The 15548-nt window shown below is 45.6% G+C and overlaps 1 protein-coding gene across 1 annotated transcript in view; it reads right to left on the bottom strand.

Moving 5' to 3' along the window:
* Positions 1-1609: 1609 nt before the first annotated feature.
* The window catches only part of MTOR (mechanistic target of rapamycin kinase), a 123723-nt gene continuing 109784 nt past the window's right edge, over positions 1610-15548 (bottom strand). The window contains exons 46-58 of the mRNA XM_061382738.1: positions 15351-15525; positions 13956-14091; positions 13197-13344; positions 12489-12611; positions 11065-11147; positions 9930-10002; positions 9398-9472; positions 8878-9013; positions 8174-8239; positions 6006-6086; positions 5648-5728; positions 3254-3359; positions 1610-2562 (exon numbers count right to left, since the gene is read on the bottom strand). Of these exons, the coding sequence (XP_061238722.1) occupies positions 2547-2562; positions 3254-3359; positions 5648-5728; positions 6006-6086; positions 8174-8239; positions 8878-9013; positions 9398-9472; positions 9930-10002; positions 11065-11147; positions 12489-12611; positions 13197-13344; positions 13956-14091; positions 15351-15525 (1299 nt within the window). The 3' untranslated portion in view covers positions 1610-2546. The remainder of the gene's footprint in view (positions 2563-3253; positions 3360-5647; positions 5729-6005; positions 6087-8173; positions 8240-8877; positions 9014-9397; positions 9473-9929; positions 10003-11064; positions 11148-12488; positions 12612-13196; positions 13345-13955; positions 14092-15350; positions 15526-15548) is intronic.

The following is a 15548-nucleotide window of genomic DNA, read 5'->3' as shown; positions in this document are numbered from 1 at the left end:
TGCAAGTGTTAGTCGCTCAGCCGTATCTGACTGTTTGTGACCCCATGGACTGTAGCCTGCCAGGACCCTCTGTCCATGGGATTCTCCAGGCAAGAATACTGGAGTAGGTTGCCATTCCCTTTCTCCACGGGATCTTTCTGACCAAGGGATTGAACCTGGGTCTCCTGCATTGCAGGCAGATTCTTTACCATCTGAGCCACCAGGGAATAAGTTCTTTTTAAAAAATTCTTATTGAAGTGTAGTTGATTTACAATGTTAATTTTTGCTGTACAGCAAAATGGCTCAGTTATTCTTTTTCAGATTCTTTCCATTATGGTTTATCACAGGACATTGAATACAGTTCCCTGTGCCACAGTAGGGCCTTGTTGTTTATCCATTTTATATGTAATAGTTTGCATCTGCCGGTCCCAAACTCCCAATCCCAATCCTTCCCTCCACCTCTCCCCCTATCCCCTGGCAAACACAAGTCTGTTCTCTATAGCTGTCTGTTTCATTTCTGTAGATATGTTCATTTGTGTTGTATTTTCATTTTATTTTTTGGTTGCATGGTGCGGCATGCAAGATCTTAGTTCAACCAGGGATTGAACCCTTGCCCCCGTCAGTAGAAGCACAGAGTCTCAACCACTGGGCCACCAGAAAAGTCTCTAATTGTGTCGTATTTTAGATTCCACATATAGGTGATACCATATGGTATTTGTCTTTGTCTTTCTGACTTACTTCATTTAGCATGATAATCTCTAGATCCATTTTACAAGTTCTTTCAATCACTTTTATGAGTCAGTAGTTCTCACTGGGTAGCTGTGGTCCACAGGAACTTAGAAAAAGAAATCTAGCTCAACAACTGAAAACAGTATTTTTTTGGAAGAACTCGTTAGGCATGCTCTTTAGAGGAATCTACCTAGTGCTTGCCGGCTCTGTTTAAGTTCTCTCTTCATTATTGCAACAGTTTTTTTTACTGGGTTTTGCAAACTTTTAATTTTCTTTCCACCTGTTTCATACTAGTTGCTTTAAAAAAGCCCTACTGAGATTCTACTTGTTTTAAAACTTCACATGGTTCCTTCCCTGCCATCCACAGCATCAGGTTCAGACTCCTTGCCGCTGGATTGTGAGGCAGCCGGTCTGGCCTGGATCTACTTTCTAGCCTCCTTTTAGTTCCTTTATTTCCCAGTGACCACTGAGCCGGGCATGCTGAACCGTGAGGTCCGTGTGTGAAACTGCTGTTTTGATGTATAAAGAGCGTCCTAATACCTGCAGTCTCACGTGGTTCGGGTTCACACGTGCCCTTCCTGCACGGTCTTGTGCTTTCACACCTCTTTTCTGATGAGGACATCCTGACTTGCTTCATTTGACAGACTCCCACTCCCATTTAAGACCCCCGGCCAGTGTCCCCTTTCTGTGAGGCTCCCAGTGGAACCAGTGCCCCTTCCCCAAGGCTCTTGTGGCTCTCTCTTCTCACCAGGTGGCCGGGTGGCTTCTAAGAGATGTGGCTCTGTCTTGTCTGGCCTGGGAACACGCCGAGGACTGTCCTGCAGTCCCAGTACTCAGTGAATGTTGAAGGAATAACTGTTTCTTTCATGAACTAATATACAGGAATAAAAAGCCACTCATATTCATGTTTTTAAAATTCTGATGTCTTTTATTGGCACAAAAATTATTCAGATACAACATGGTGTCTAGACATGGCTACACTTTATACTTTGTGCATTTAAGATTTTTTTTGCTCCTACTTCCCAACATGTTCTAGACCTTCCCTCTCTCTGTCAGCACCTCCATGACAGCATTTCTGTATTCCAAGGCCTTGCTCCAAACGGAGGGCATTCAGACCTCACTGAAGACATCCCAGAACCAGGCCGGGAAGGCCAGTGTGGGCCTCCTACTGCACTGTGATCTCCTCTGTGCGCCTGCCTAGCCGAGGCTGCCCGGCGACCTGAACAGATTCTCCTCTGAGTGGCTCGGGTCTTGGCTTGAAGTGTATATGTCGCAGCGCGGCGGGTGAGGCAGAAGACTGACCTTTCCCACCCATTTTGGCCCATCTTGCGAGGGTTGTTGCTGCGTCCACGGACCAGTGAGGTAATGAGATGGGCGAAGGCGATGAAGTCAGCTTCTCCGCGTCTTTACAATCCAGAGTCCTAATCCGTGTCCTCCATGACCTGAGGCTTTGTGACTGTGCTGAGTTTGCTGTGTCCATGTTGAGAGGAACGACTAGGCCATTCTCCTGTCAGCAAACACTTCTGAGTTCTCTTGTGAGTTAAGTCAAAACCCGTATTTCTAAAGTTAAAGATCTTCTGTTCCCCAAAATCAAGGGCTTGATTTCCGTAGTATTACTGTGTTTACTGTCCTGGGAACCAAATCAAGCCTTGTGTTTCCGACAATATATTCTTTAACAGCAGCTAGAAAGTTGGTTCAAACCAACTTATAATATACAGTAGTTCTTTTCATTTACATTTCAGAGCTGAACTTTCTGACCATGGTTTCAGTTTAGTGGAAGCAGATACCAAAGTACAAAAGCCTCAAGAGAAGTGCTGTGGGCACGTCTGTGCCTCCAGTTACCAGAAAGGACACCTAATGAGACAAGGAGAAAAGGAATATTTTAATAATCTGCGCTTCTTCAAAGCTTTACGCAGATATACTGAGAATGGAAAGAGCAAGGTCTGCCTACCCCCGGGACCCTCCCTGAGATCTCCCACAGCTAATTGTGCAGGACAGGCGTTATCGTTTCCAGCCCAGGCCAGACGCCTGCTGTGGTCCCACAAGGACGCCTTTCTGTCACCCTCTCTCTCTAGTTTCTACCTTCAAGCATGCCTCAGGCGATTAATCAAAGCAGACCCCAGAGTGGTCCTTGAGGTTACAAACGTGGATGATAAATCTGTCTTTTCATCTCCTCTCTGTCACCCCTCTGGCTTCTTCTCCTTTGCCTTTCCTATATCTCTGAATTGACAGCAAAACCCCCAAAAGAACACCCCCACTCCTCAAATAAGGGGGCCTCACCTATTCGTCTAAGTCAATTTAACATGTCATTTTAATTCACTTTGGTGTTTGCCTTCCAAATACACATCCATATGTCTCCATTTTCCCATTTTTGGAACAATGAGCATACCCAGTCAGTATAAACTTTAGAAGAGATTTGAGACACAGTTTCCCTATATGGATACCCAATTTCCCTGTATGGATAAGCCCCCATATCTTTTTCTGTGACTCTGGCTTTGAGGCACAGGGTAGGGGCCTGATTGCTTATTTGAACAGAGGTGCTCACCAGCCAATGTAGCACTGGCAAAGGTTTTCATGGGATGTCGCTTGTTTGATGAGCAGCTCGACTTGTGTTGGGACATCCAGGGTTTCGTCATGAGAGAAGTCCCGACCTAGGACAAGAGGAGCAAAAACGTCCAGTGTGCACCAGGTACCATACCAGCCAGCTCCACAGTCCCCAGCCAGGCTCAACTGTCCACACAGCCTGAATCAGTTCCCCCTCGTACGTGAATATAAATGCTATATAATACTTGGATTTTTAAATTCACCTCCACATGACCCATAAACACCTGATATATACTAATAAACACACTCATATATACTCAGCTCTTGGTTTACAGAAGGTAAAGTCCTACAGTGGGCAGAGTGCAGGAGTAGCAAAGATCTGGCCAGTGGGCTTCTATTCCATATCACCCCTGAGTCGGGCAAGTGGCCAAGAAGCCTCTTTCAATCCTACCAGCCTCTCCTTCCAGCCCCTTTGTCCTGCAGGGCTGCCTGCTTTCATCACACACTCATAGTCTCCCGCCTTACATGGGCGCTCAGCACTGCCTGGCCAGCTCCTCTGGCTATACACCCTTCCATCTCCACCACAAAGTTCTCTCCTCTCCTTGAGCATCCAAACCTCCTCTGGCTCCTTACCCTCAGCAGGTGCCCTCATCTCCTCCTCTAGAGCCAACTGACTCACTAAGGGCAGAGTTCAGAGCCCTGATAGGTTGGGCAATGTTCGAGGTGCCAGCTTTGTTCAACACGAGCTCCCCCTTCTTCCTTTCCATCACCCCGGAGAGTGGGCCCTCCTCCCATTTAAGGCCAAGTTCACTTGCACTGTGATCCACCGCCTCCTCTTTGTCAGGAGCCTTACAATACCGACCATCCTGCCTCTCACTCACGTCTGCACTGCCCCCCCGCCCGCCCATGTGCTCACTTTCTGTAAACACATTCCTCCTCCTGTTGAAGGAAACAGAGCCGTTCATCCAACTTCTCCCTCTTCAGCTATGTCCTTTCTCCTCCCCACAAAGCCAGACTTCCTGAGAGCTTTGAAACTTGTCTCTGTTCCTTCTCTCTCACTTCGCATTCTCTTCCACTGCATTATTATGGCTGCCAGGCTCATCAGAGCTCTCAGAAGGCCACCAGAGACCTAGAACCACCCTTGATCCCTCCCCACCCCTCACGGCCCATCATCAGTCCTTTGCATTTTTCTCCTAAACAGCTCTTGACTCCATCTCCATTGCCATCCTTGTCTAATCAACTGTCCAACTGGCATTGACTGTGGCAGCCGCTTCCTCCCCTCCAGCTCCTGCTTCCCCCACAGTCAGAGCAGGCAGGATCTCACAATGCAAACCTGCCCAGCTCCCCTCCATCCCCTTAAAACTCTTCAGTGGTTTCTCACTGCCCACAAGATACAGGGTAAAAACAGAAGGCCCTGTATGGTCTGGCCCTGGCCCTCTCAGAGTCCAAACACTTTGCATCGTGCTCCTCTCACCTTCTTGGGGGCAGTTTGGTCTGCCAGCCTTTCTGACCTTTTATTCTTGCCATCCTGCCTCCTACCACAGGGTCTTTGCACACGCTGTTTCCCTTACCTGGAAGAATCTGCCCTAATTAACTCCTCTAGCAAATTTTGGCTCCCAGGTAGTTTGCTGAGGGAAGCGTTTCTGGAACTCTTGGACTTAAATTCCCCTGTTACTGTCCTCACAGCCCTAGTCTCTCTTCCACTTACAACAGTATTCCTCTTTAGAGTCTAAGTCCCATGAAAGCAGGGAAGATGCCTGTTTTTAACCCACACTGTTTCTTCAACATCTAGCGCTTGCAAGTGCTCAACGAACCAATATCCCTTGATGATAGAGCTTACGTGCTGGGCCTCCCACGTCCCAATTCATCCTCACCGCCTTCCGAGTGAGGTGTTCTTGTCACTTTCTGGCCAGAGGAAGAGACACAGGCCTGTGGGGTCCCAGCAGTGGTGCTGGGCCTTTGGCCTCCCTGCCTCCACCCCCATGTCACACCACTTGGTCAGCGTAACACATCTCCTGTTCAAAAGTACACGGTGTCTCCATCCAGGCTCCACATTCCGTAACAGCTATCTGAGCACAGGTGGGCAGTGAACCAAGTGGTCAGATTTGCTCTAATATTAAGCCATGATGATTAATTTTCTTGAATTTGGCTGACTTTGGACTCAATAGAACTTTACTGGTAAACTTCACTGTTAAAATGAGATTAATAACATTACTTAAAGGAAGTTCATTGGTCATTAGAGAATCAGAGAGAATCCTTCACTGATGGCCTCAGAGACACTCCAGTTAGCAGCACAGAGTCACAGTTTAGGCACCAATAACCACTGGAAACTGGGCTGAACACCCACTCAAGGAGATTTTATGTTCCTTTTAAGTAAACACATATACACACTCACCAGTGAGCTTATCTCGAACCCTGTTAATAATCTGAATTGCTTTCTTATTTAGGGCCTCTGGTTTCACCAAACCATCTCCAACTGGAATAAACAAAAGCAGAAATAATAGTAAGACTGGATCATGATAACAGGTTCAATGCACACCCCTGTTTTTCTCACATATTCACTTTTGTAAGTGTAGAGCCATTCTTCCTCTTTGTCTATCTTTGTCCTCAGAATATAATGAGAAATTCATGGGACCTTTGCTGCTCAAAGGCAGTTCTGTTGCTTCCTCTTACTGACCCTCCTCCTGGTGTTCACAGCTGCTCTTTTCTTAATGAGCTAGTCGCTGATGTAATTCCTCAGAGGCTGGACTTACTGAAAGAATGAATAGATTCTGGCACTGTGGTCCCCGTTTTCTTATGGGCTGGTTCCCCAAGTTCCACACCATCCAAAATTTCTAGGAGGAAACAAAAAAAAGCAGCAGAAAATTCAAACACCAAGAAGCCACTGTTCCAAGGTATTGGCTCTAATTCTTCACATACGATCTCTCTTTTAACACCTGCCCCACCTGTCTCAGAGGAGAAAGGAAATAGGAAGTGTTATGCTCTTTATGAATTTAACATTTTTTAGGGAGTTCCTGGGTTGTCTAGAGGTTAGGACTCAGTGCTTTCACTGCTGTGCCTTGGGTTCAATCCCTAGTCAGGGAACTGAGATCCCGCAAACTACAGGGCACAGCTCCCCCACCCCCTCAAAGAAAGTTTTGAAATCTGCATGAATTTGCAAACACACAGCATTAATAAAATGTTCTGACATACAGAATAGGCTCATAGGTCAAAGATCTGGCCACAAAATTTGGTTGGTTGGACCCAAACTGGTCATAACATAAAGAAAACTAGCTTTCAAAGGATCACACATGACTGAAATGTTATTCCTTGGAGGAATTTATACATCAATTCTCAGGAGAAGTCCACAGGCTTTAGGCTCACCCTCTGCTGACTGTGGCCTTCAGGAGAGGTATCTAGAATCAGAACTCTGAAGCTATTTACACACGGCCCTGGGACACGACAGGTCTTCAAACCGAAGCTAGTGATGGTAATACTTTAATTAATGAGTCCTTGGAACTTAACTTTTGAGGCACATACAAGCAACCAGGTCTACACCACTGGTGCCACCAGAACAAGCTGTCCTAACTCCCCTCGGTATATCACAGGCGGCACATGGGAGTCACCCAATAATGTATTAACAAGGCAGACCCTGAGAGTTATACCAGTGTCACATAATCTCGGTGAGACCAGTCATCTGCACAAGGCCCCCAGACACTCTGGGTGATTCAGGGATTCCCAAGTCCTATCACGGTGTCCAGGGTAGAGTCCAAGCTATTTGTGGATGACACGGATCCAGGATGCCCATTTCCTGGAGAAAACACTCTCTTCCTTTCTACCCATCCAGATTCCACTCATCCAGTAAGGCTCAGCTTCAATTCTACCACCCCACGGGCTCCCTTAACCCTCGCAGTTCAGAGTGATACCTCCTTTCTAAGGCTTACCACCCCCTGGTTCCCAATCAAACCACATGGCACCTGCCTGCACAGTGCAGTGAGCTGCTCTATTACTCCATATACACTCCGGGATTCTGTGCTTCGTCAGAGCATGCTCAGTATGTCACATTGTTTTCTTACTCTCTGAATACCACTTGGCCTAGCTGGTAATTGGTTGCAAATGTTCCATAAGTATTTGGAGAGAATATTTAACTGTTTTACATCCCAGTGGTATTTCCTAAATATGACTATGTAGGATGTTGTTGAATGTGGGAGTCAAAGGGTTGGGTTAGGGGTAAGGGGCAAAGGAGAAGGGTAAACAAGTCAAACAGCTTGACTCTAAGACGTCTGAGAGCAGGGAATACACAGAGCCTGTTCTGGCTCTGAGAGGCGCATTATCTTCTTGTAACCCTGCTTTATGGACCACATTCCTGGGAACAGTGTTTCCTGTGGCTTCCTAGATGCTCAGGTAGCAGTGTGTGTATATTTCCACTGCTTCCATCTTCCCATTTCTGAGCTATTCCCAAAGCTTTAGAATTAAGGTAATGTAGCTAATAATTATCCCAGACACTATTAAAGGGCATGCTAAAGACTGACTAATATTCAGACATACTTAAAAAAATTTTTTTTTTAATTTATTTGACTCTGCTGGGTCTTAGTTGCAGCACATGGAATCTCTGACCTTAATTGTGGCATGTGGAATCTAATTCCTGGACCAGGGATTGAACCTAGGCCCCCTACATTGGGAGTGTGGAGTCTTACCCACTGGACCACCAGGGAAGTCCAATTCAGATGTACTTTTAATTGATTTATGTTTTTACATGTAGATTAAGATTGGATAGCATGATCAAAATTTCTGAGCTTTAGGTACCCACTTCTTCCTGAGAGTCATTAAATAAAAAATACATTAGATGCTTATTACTTAAGTCATGTCTTCTAAAGGCAGTGACAAGGCTTGCCCTATTCTAGAAATACCCTGGACAAAAAGGAGAGTCTGCAGCACTCACCTACTGACTGGCCAGCAGAGTAGGAATCTGTCCTCGTCCGTGATCGCTTGTTACCTTTGGTATTTGCTAGGGAAAGAAAGAAAAGGAGGGTTAAAAAGCGCTTCAAACTTTGAAAAAACTTGGCTGATATACTTTCCCTTAATCATAAAAATATAATTTTCCCAAAAGCCATAACTAAGATAAAACCAAAAATGTAACACTCAGGAGTAAATGGGTGGATGTTCACAAGGCATCTGATCCTGAGGGGCATTTTATATGGCTGAGTGGGATTCAGATGATGTAAACTGGATAACAAGTGAGTGTGTGACAACCGCAGTAGAGAAGACGCCTCTGATTAGTAAACACCTTCTGAGGAGGTTGGAATAAAGAGTAGACTACGACACTGTTGAGATAACACAACTGTTTGCAAATCCTGTAAAAATTCCATCTGCTATTCAACATGAAACCTAACAAAAGTCACTAGAGTACTTATTTATTCTGAAAAATGCTTTAATCAAGATCTAAACTGATGACCAGAGTTTTCTTAGTTAATAAAAATACTTGAAATTGATTTCCAGCTACCACAGCGGCCCTGTGGAAGTGTGGTGTGGCAGCTAAGTACTGGGTCTTGGGCTCTGTGTGTGAAGAGGGGCAGGACTGTGACCTGGCCATGCCCATTGTGGGAGGGGGTGAACCTCAGCACCCGGGCTCTTGCTGAGACTCACTGTCCATCAGCCTCCAGTTCAGCAGGGGGTCATAGACGAAGGCTTCCAGCACGGCCATGACGCTGTCCTTGTGCTCCCGGAGCACCTCCATCACAGTGTGGCACGTGATCCTGTAGTTGCCATCAAGGCCCGTGACCTGCAGATGGGCCAGAGCCGCTCACCACGGAAGTCACCACGCTGGTCCCCGAAGGCCTTACCACCCAGCGTCACCTCAGAGGGTGTGTCACCCCACTCAGAGAGAGAGAACATGGCCATCACTGAAGGGCCAGGCTGGGAATGCCTCAGAGCAAAGGGTCAGGACTGTCATTCATATGAAACAAGGTCTGGCGTAAAGGTTGGGTAAGACTTTTAAAGACTGATCATGTCTAACAGGATGGAAAATACCAGGAGGATATGACTACAGCATAAGCTGGGCATTTGCGGAGCTGGAGATCTAACAAGGAAGGAAGTCTGTCCTTGGAGAGGGGATAGAACTATACTGGTCCCACTTCAAAGCAGCTTGTTCCCAACATCCACTCACCTCCATAGCATTGGTCAGCATTCTTGTTAGTCTAAATGGAATTTTCTCTGGGAATTTCTCTCTGGTCATAGCAACCTAAGGGTAATAAGGGAAAACTCAGGTCCACTGGTTAGACTGCCTTCCTCAGCTGGAGCCAGGTGCAGGTAAGTGGCTTTCCTTTGCATCACCGGCACTGATTTCAATTAGAGCATAGAAAGGAAACAGTGAGTCTAGTTTAGTGATGGGACTTATTGCTATAATTTAAGACAGCTAAAAATTTAAAAATAAAAAAAGAGAAGGTGGGGGAGTGGGGAGGGAGAAAGAGAGAAAAAAGATAAGTGTGTTATCATGCCCAGGCCTTCAACCAGCATCTCCTTTTCTGAGTCCTGTAACAGCAAGAATCAAATAGCACATACTTCATCTGTTAGACTGATGTTCTGTCACCTTGAGAGAAGAGTCAGGGGTAAGAGTACGACATTTGGGCTTTTAAGTTTGCCTAAATGGTTAGAGCAGGGTAGAGGGTGGTCCTCTGGGTTCTGGAACATATGCTCACCTCAAAGCAGTCCCCAAAGTCAATGTGCAGGATCTTTCCACTCAGCCGGTCCAGCATCAGGTTGGATGGGTGTCTGAGAAACAGGAGAGAACAGCTCGGATGAACAAATCCCCAAGTCTGTGAGACTGTAGGCCAGGGGTTGGTAATGACAGCACTCAGGCCAAAGCTAGCACTCCACCCCCAACTTTTACAAGTCATTTTTATTGGAACACAGTCATGCTCATTTGTTCATGCGTTGTTTTGGGCTGCTTTTGTGCTGCAGCAGCAGAGATGAGTACTTGTGATGGAGCCTGTAAGGCCAGTGAAGCCTAAGATATTTACTATTTGGCCCTTTACAGAAAAAGTTTGCTGACCCTTGCTCTAGGGCTCAAATGAGAATTGATCTGTGTGAATCACAAGTTGCCCCATGATACCAAGACAGTTTGTTTTCCCAAGGTCTTTGGTCACAGGATAAATGGTCACAGGTTCCTGGCAGCGCTGGGATCTCAGAGTGACAAGGCTCTTCGAGATGGGCTCTCATCTCCCTGAGTCCCTGAGCCCCTCCAGGCAGAATCATCTGGGTATTCTGGACAGGTGCTCTACTAAGTTTTTTAAAAACAGGAATTTATTATTTTTGTGGGATTAAATTTTTTCACTCTCAAATAATTGCATGGGAATGATCCCAGAAGAAAAATTGTAGACATCAGAATATTATTATTTTTTAAAATTTCTGAACATTCCTAAATGACTTTTGCAGTCAGTACATTTGGATGAAATTTAATATGTAGAAATATCAGAGGGATCTACTTTGGTTGGTTTTAATTATAGAAATAGGATTATTTGTCTTAGCATAGTGATGACTGATAAATGTTTATTGAATCAGTAAAATCAACTGGATTTCATATGGTTTTTAATACATTAAACCAACCTATGGAGAAAGCACCCCTGAACTATGGTTTTTCTTCTCTTTAGTTTGACGTGTTGTTTTGATGGCATGGACAATAATAGGGGACTAAGGTTGATGCTGCAAAAACAGCTAAAGTACAAAATACAAATATTTATCAAACGGTCATAAAGCTCACTGGAAAACAAAATGAAATCATTCAAGAAAACTATATAATGGAGAAAGAAGATTCAAAGAAACAAATTCACTCACCTATCGCCCAGGCCCAAAATATACCCAACCATAGACATGACCGCTAAAGAGCGGGTATAATTGGTTCTTCGATCAAACCACACCTAGAACACAGAAGCACATGTGAACCGAGGCTCTGAAAACTAACTGGTTTTCAATACAAATTACATCCTAATCAGTTGTTTGCTTACAGTCCAACAATAACCAGTTAGAATGTATGAGGGAACGAAAATCATTCATAATTATAAAATTAATAAAATGCTCAGAATAAACTTAATTGGAAATGTGTAGAACTTAGATGACTAAGTAAATTAAACTTTGGTTAGAAATATAAAGACTACAGTAAATGAAAATATCCATTTAAAAAAAAAAGAGAATATCCATTTAAGGCTATCCACTTAAGATTGAAAAGATGTAATATCCTTCCAGATTATTTAATACATTTAATGTAGTTTCAATAAAAGTTCATTGGCACTTTCTTGGGAATCTTGACAAAATGATCCTAAAATTTACCTGGAAAAAAATTACATGTAAATAGTGAGAAAAGACTTGTATTAACAGTGGGATACTTGAGGATAAATAGGCAGAAAAGATCAGTGATACGGAAATTCTAGAAAGAAATTCAAGGGCATATAAGAATTTAGTATATAATAAAAGTTGACTCTGTTACAGGATGGATTATTTGGTAATACTGTGTGTGTGTGCTAAATCACTCCGGTAGTGTCCGACTCTTTTCGACCCCATGGACTATAGCCTGCCAGGCTCCTCTGTTTATGGGATTCTTCAGGCAAGAATACTAGAGAGGGTTGCCATGCCCTCCTCTAGGGGATCTTTCCAACACAGGGATCAAATACGTGTCTCTTACATCTCCTGCATTGGCAGGCAGGTTCTTTACCACTAGCACCACCTGGGAAGCTCCTGGTAATACTGTCATGTTGGTTATCACCTTAAAAAAAGAAAATCTATACCCTAACTTTAAATTCCAACTTGGGTTAAGGATTTAAATGTAAAAACAAATCTTATAATTAGTACAAGAAAATCTTGAGGTGGAGAGAGCCTTTCTAAATATAAAGCCAAAGAAACTTTAAAGAAAGGATTAAAAAAAATCTATTAACTTCTAACATTTAAAAATGTACATCAAAACCAAAACAAAATAAAAACTTCAAACCTAGAAACATACTATTAACAAAACTGAAAAACCAGATCTATAGGAAATTAATAATATATATGAAAAAGATTTAACAGTCTTAATAAAATACTGTTGTAAGCAATGGTTGAAACATGAAACTAACTGCAGCTAGACTATGTGGCTCAGCCATTTGGTTTCTGCTCTAAAAGCTACCCATCACCTATAGCTAGTCATTACAGGACACACCCACCGGGCGCACAGGAGCAAACGAGCCTTTCTGACCAGAGGGGAGGCTGGCGGGGCAGGAGCACCATACCTCGGAGCTGGGGCTCTTCAGCCACAGCAGTTTGGCCAGGTCGTCCCCAGCTGTGTTGTTGACGGCGTGCTCAAACACCTCGACCTTCTGCATCAGAGTTAGGTGGTCATAGTCTGGAGCCATCTGCACCAAGACACAAGTCTGAGACGAGAAACTCATATCCGGGAAGAAACAAGGCTCTGAGGTCAGGCAGAGATGGGTTCTGATTTCACCACTGCCACCAAAAGGAGAAGGGGAATAAGGAGAAGCAGTGGTCACTCTAACCTGAGGACCACAGGAGGGGCCAGGGGACAAGGGCAAGCATCAGGCCTTGCCTCGGTACCAGCTTCAGTGTGAACGAGAGCACTGGGAGGTTCATAAACTTTCGCACTTTTCTCCCTCACACACCTACTGAACACCGCTTCCCTGCTTCCCCATTCAGCCAGTCAGCGCTCTGTGTACCATGTTAGGATCAGCAGATATATGTTGCTTGATGAGTAAAATACTGTCCAGTCTCATGGAGGGTGATGAAAACCTAATTGCTAGGCTTTAGGATTCTGTTATCTGCTTGAAGACTCATACCATTAATCCTTCGTCAATAGCTAATTCCCTTAAATAGATTTTTCAGTAATGGAACAAGGAAAACAGCTCTGTACCAATTCCTGAACTGACTTTTGAGCTTCACCCTCAAGACACTGAAGGGTTGGGTCTGGCAGCCTCATCACGTACCCGCAGCATGATGCGATGCTCAATGTTGAGAAGGATCTTCTTTTTCTCCCTGTAGTCCCGGATGAGGGCATGCAGTGTGTCACAGTGGGGGACCCAGCCGATGAGGCCCGAGTTGGTTGATAATGGAATGACAGCGTATCTCTGGATGCTAAAGCCCACAGGAAAGCAGGGTCAATGAACAGAAAACAGAGCAGACCTTTAAGCCACTCATGGCACATGCAAACTGGTTTTAATGAGCCTGTCCACAAAAGGCTATTGTGGGGCATGTGATGAGGGACATGGTACGAAGCATAAAGCCTAAAACACAATCGGGGTTGATGGTATAAAGGTACCACCAGTGTTCCCAACCTGCCTAACAAACTCACCGCTTTGGGGGAACAATCGCATGATGACTTCTAAGCCTAAAATGACCTCCCCACTAAACATCCATGTTCTTAACAGAAAGAGGAGTGAAAGAAGCCTGAGGACAGGAAGGCTTATTAGGGCTGTCATTTCATTTGGCGTAGAACCCATCAAATTTGTCAAATCTCCCATCTAAAGGCCATGAAATGTTCCTTTCTGAGTCCTCTGAAGGACTTCCCCTGAGAACACTCTAAAACCAATGGAGAGTCTTTCTCTTTGACATCTTGGCTACTGATGACCTCCTGTCAGATACAGAATCATTTACTTGGCAAAGGTTAAGTGACGACCTGGAAAAGAAGTAAGAAATAACTAGATTTCTCTAGTTATCTAGGGCTGTCTCTGTGGCATCCTGAATACCTGAGGTTTTTCCGAAGAGACGTCGGGTCATTGGCCAGAAGGGTGTTGACCAGGCCGAAGAGCTGCATCACCCGTTCGTCCTGCCGCAAGTCCTCATGGCCCTTCAGGAGGAAGACAAACTCGTGCCCGTTGCTGCCTGCGGGGAGTGAAGTGGGGAGCAGTCAGCGAGGATCAGAGGGTTTCTATCCTGTCGGCTGGGGCACCACTGCTGCATTTGCAGGTCGGCAGACACATACCATACCCAGTCACACTGTCCTGACAAACGGAAGAAACGCGCCCTAGAATGGGTGAAAAGAATGGCCTTCTTTTTGATGGTCCCCCAGTGAGATGTTCCAATCAACAGTAGATAAAGTTTTTTAAAAAGCTCTGCCTTCAAGTGCCAGAGATGGTCACTCTACATGTTACGTCCCCAACCCACTCTCTGTCCTGCTCTGACCTTAGAAGCCTGACTCCTAGAGACCACATCCCCTGGGCTCCCTGGTGTGCTTGGCCAATGGGGTCACTGGCAGGAGGTTAGAGGGTGGAAGAGGGAGAGGTCAGGGTACCTGCCCCTGACAACTGGCCAGGTTCTGGTTCTAGAAGTAGCTCCCTCCCTTGGTCTGGACCACAGCATCAGGGGATGTCCTCTCTTTCCAGGTTACAGCCCTTGCCGGACTCCGTGCCCTCTAGGTCTGAAGGGCGGGGGTGAATAATTATACACGTCATACTGCTGGCTCTCTTAACTCAGCCATACTTCTGAAAACAGTCCTTCGTTAAAGTCCCTTTAGTTAGAAGCTGCTGAAAGCTGACCAACACGCATGTTAGTATTAGAAGAGACCAGCCTACAGAGAGACAACCACCCAAGGACCAGCATTCGCCACTGCTGGTGAATAATCACTGTTTAAGAAACATGAGTACTGTTAAAGGTGCGAGAGCTCCGAGTACCAGCAGAACACTCAGGCCTTCAAAACCACCCTCCTGGTAGCACACTGCACTGTCAGAACTACTGCTTCACTAAGTTCACTTTACAAAGCATCCCCACAAAGAGAGGATGTGAAGTATAAAGAAGGACACTCCAGCCCAGGTGGCCCTTCTCAACGTGGCCTGTCACCTGCTGTGCTGCATCCGCAGCCTCTTTCTTCCTCATCGGCTCCCTGACCGGCCCCCTGCCAAACCCACCTCCATGCTGTAGGCCTGCACGGTTCCCTTCCACCTGCACTGGGGTGGGGCTGATAGGCCTCACTTAAGGAAGCACAACAGTAGGAATCAACTAGAAGTCCCAGCAAGGATGTCTTCCACTTGACTCTCAATACATGGGAGAAAGGTTAGCAGTGTGGACAGCAAGCAGTCACGTCAGGAGGGGAGGGGTCCCCCGGGCTGGGAGGGAGACTCGATCAAGTGCATGAGGGGCCTTACCCATAAGCGTCAGCTTCCGGGGCCTCTGTTTGGATGTGATGACTTGCAGAGACGGCGCGATGGACTGAATGCGAATGATGGGCTGGTTGGGGTCGTAAGTTCCCGGCACAGCCAGTTCCAGATCCCGGCACATCAGAAGTTTGGGGGAGACGTACTGCAGCTCTAAGGATGTGAGCTGTGAATAGTTACCACAGGGTT

The sequence above is a fragment of the Bos javanicus genome, chromosome 16 (assembly GCF_032452875.1).
Source record: "Bos javanicus breed banteng chromosome 16, ARS-OSU_banteng_1.0, whole genome shotgun sequence".
In the NCBI taxonomy this organism is placed as follows: Eukaryota; Metazoa; Chordata; class Mammalia; order Artiodactyla; family Bovidae; genus Bos; species Bos javanicus.
The sequence above is the reverse complement of the archived record's forward strand: the minus strand, read 5'-3'. Positions and strand labels throughout refer to the sequence as shown.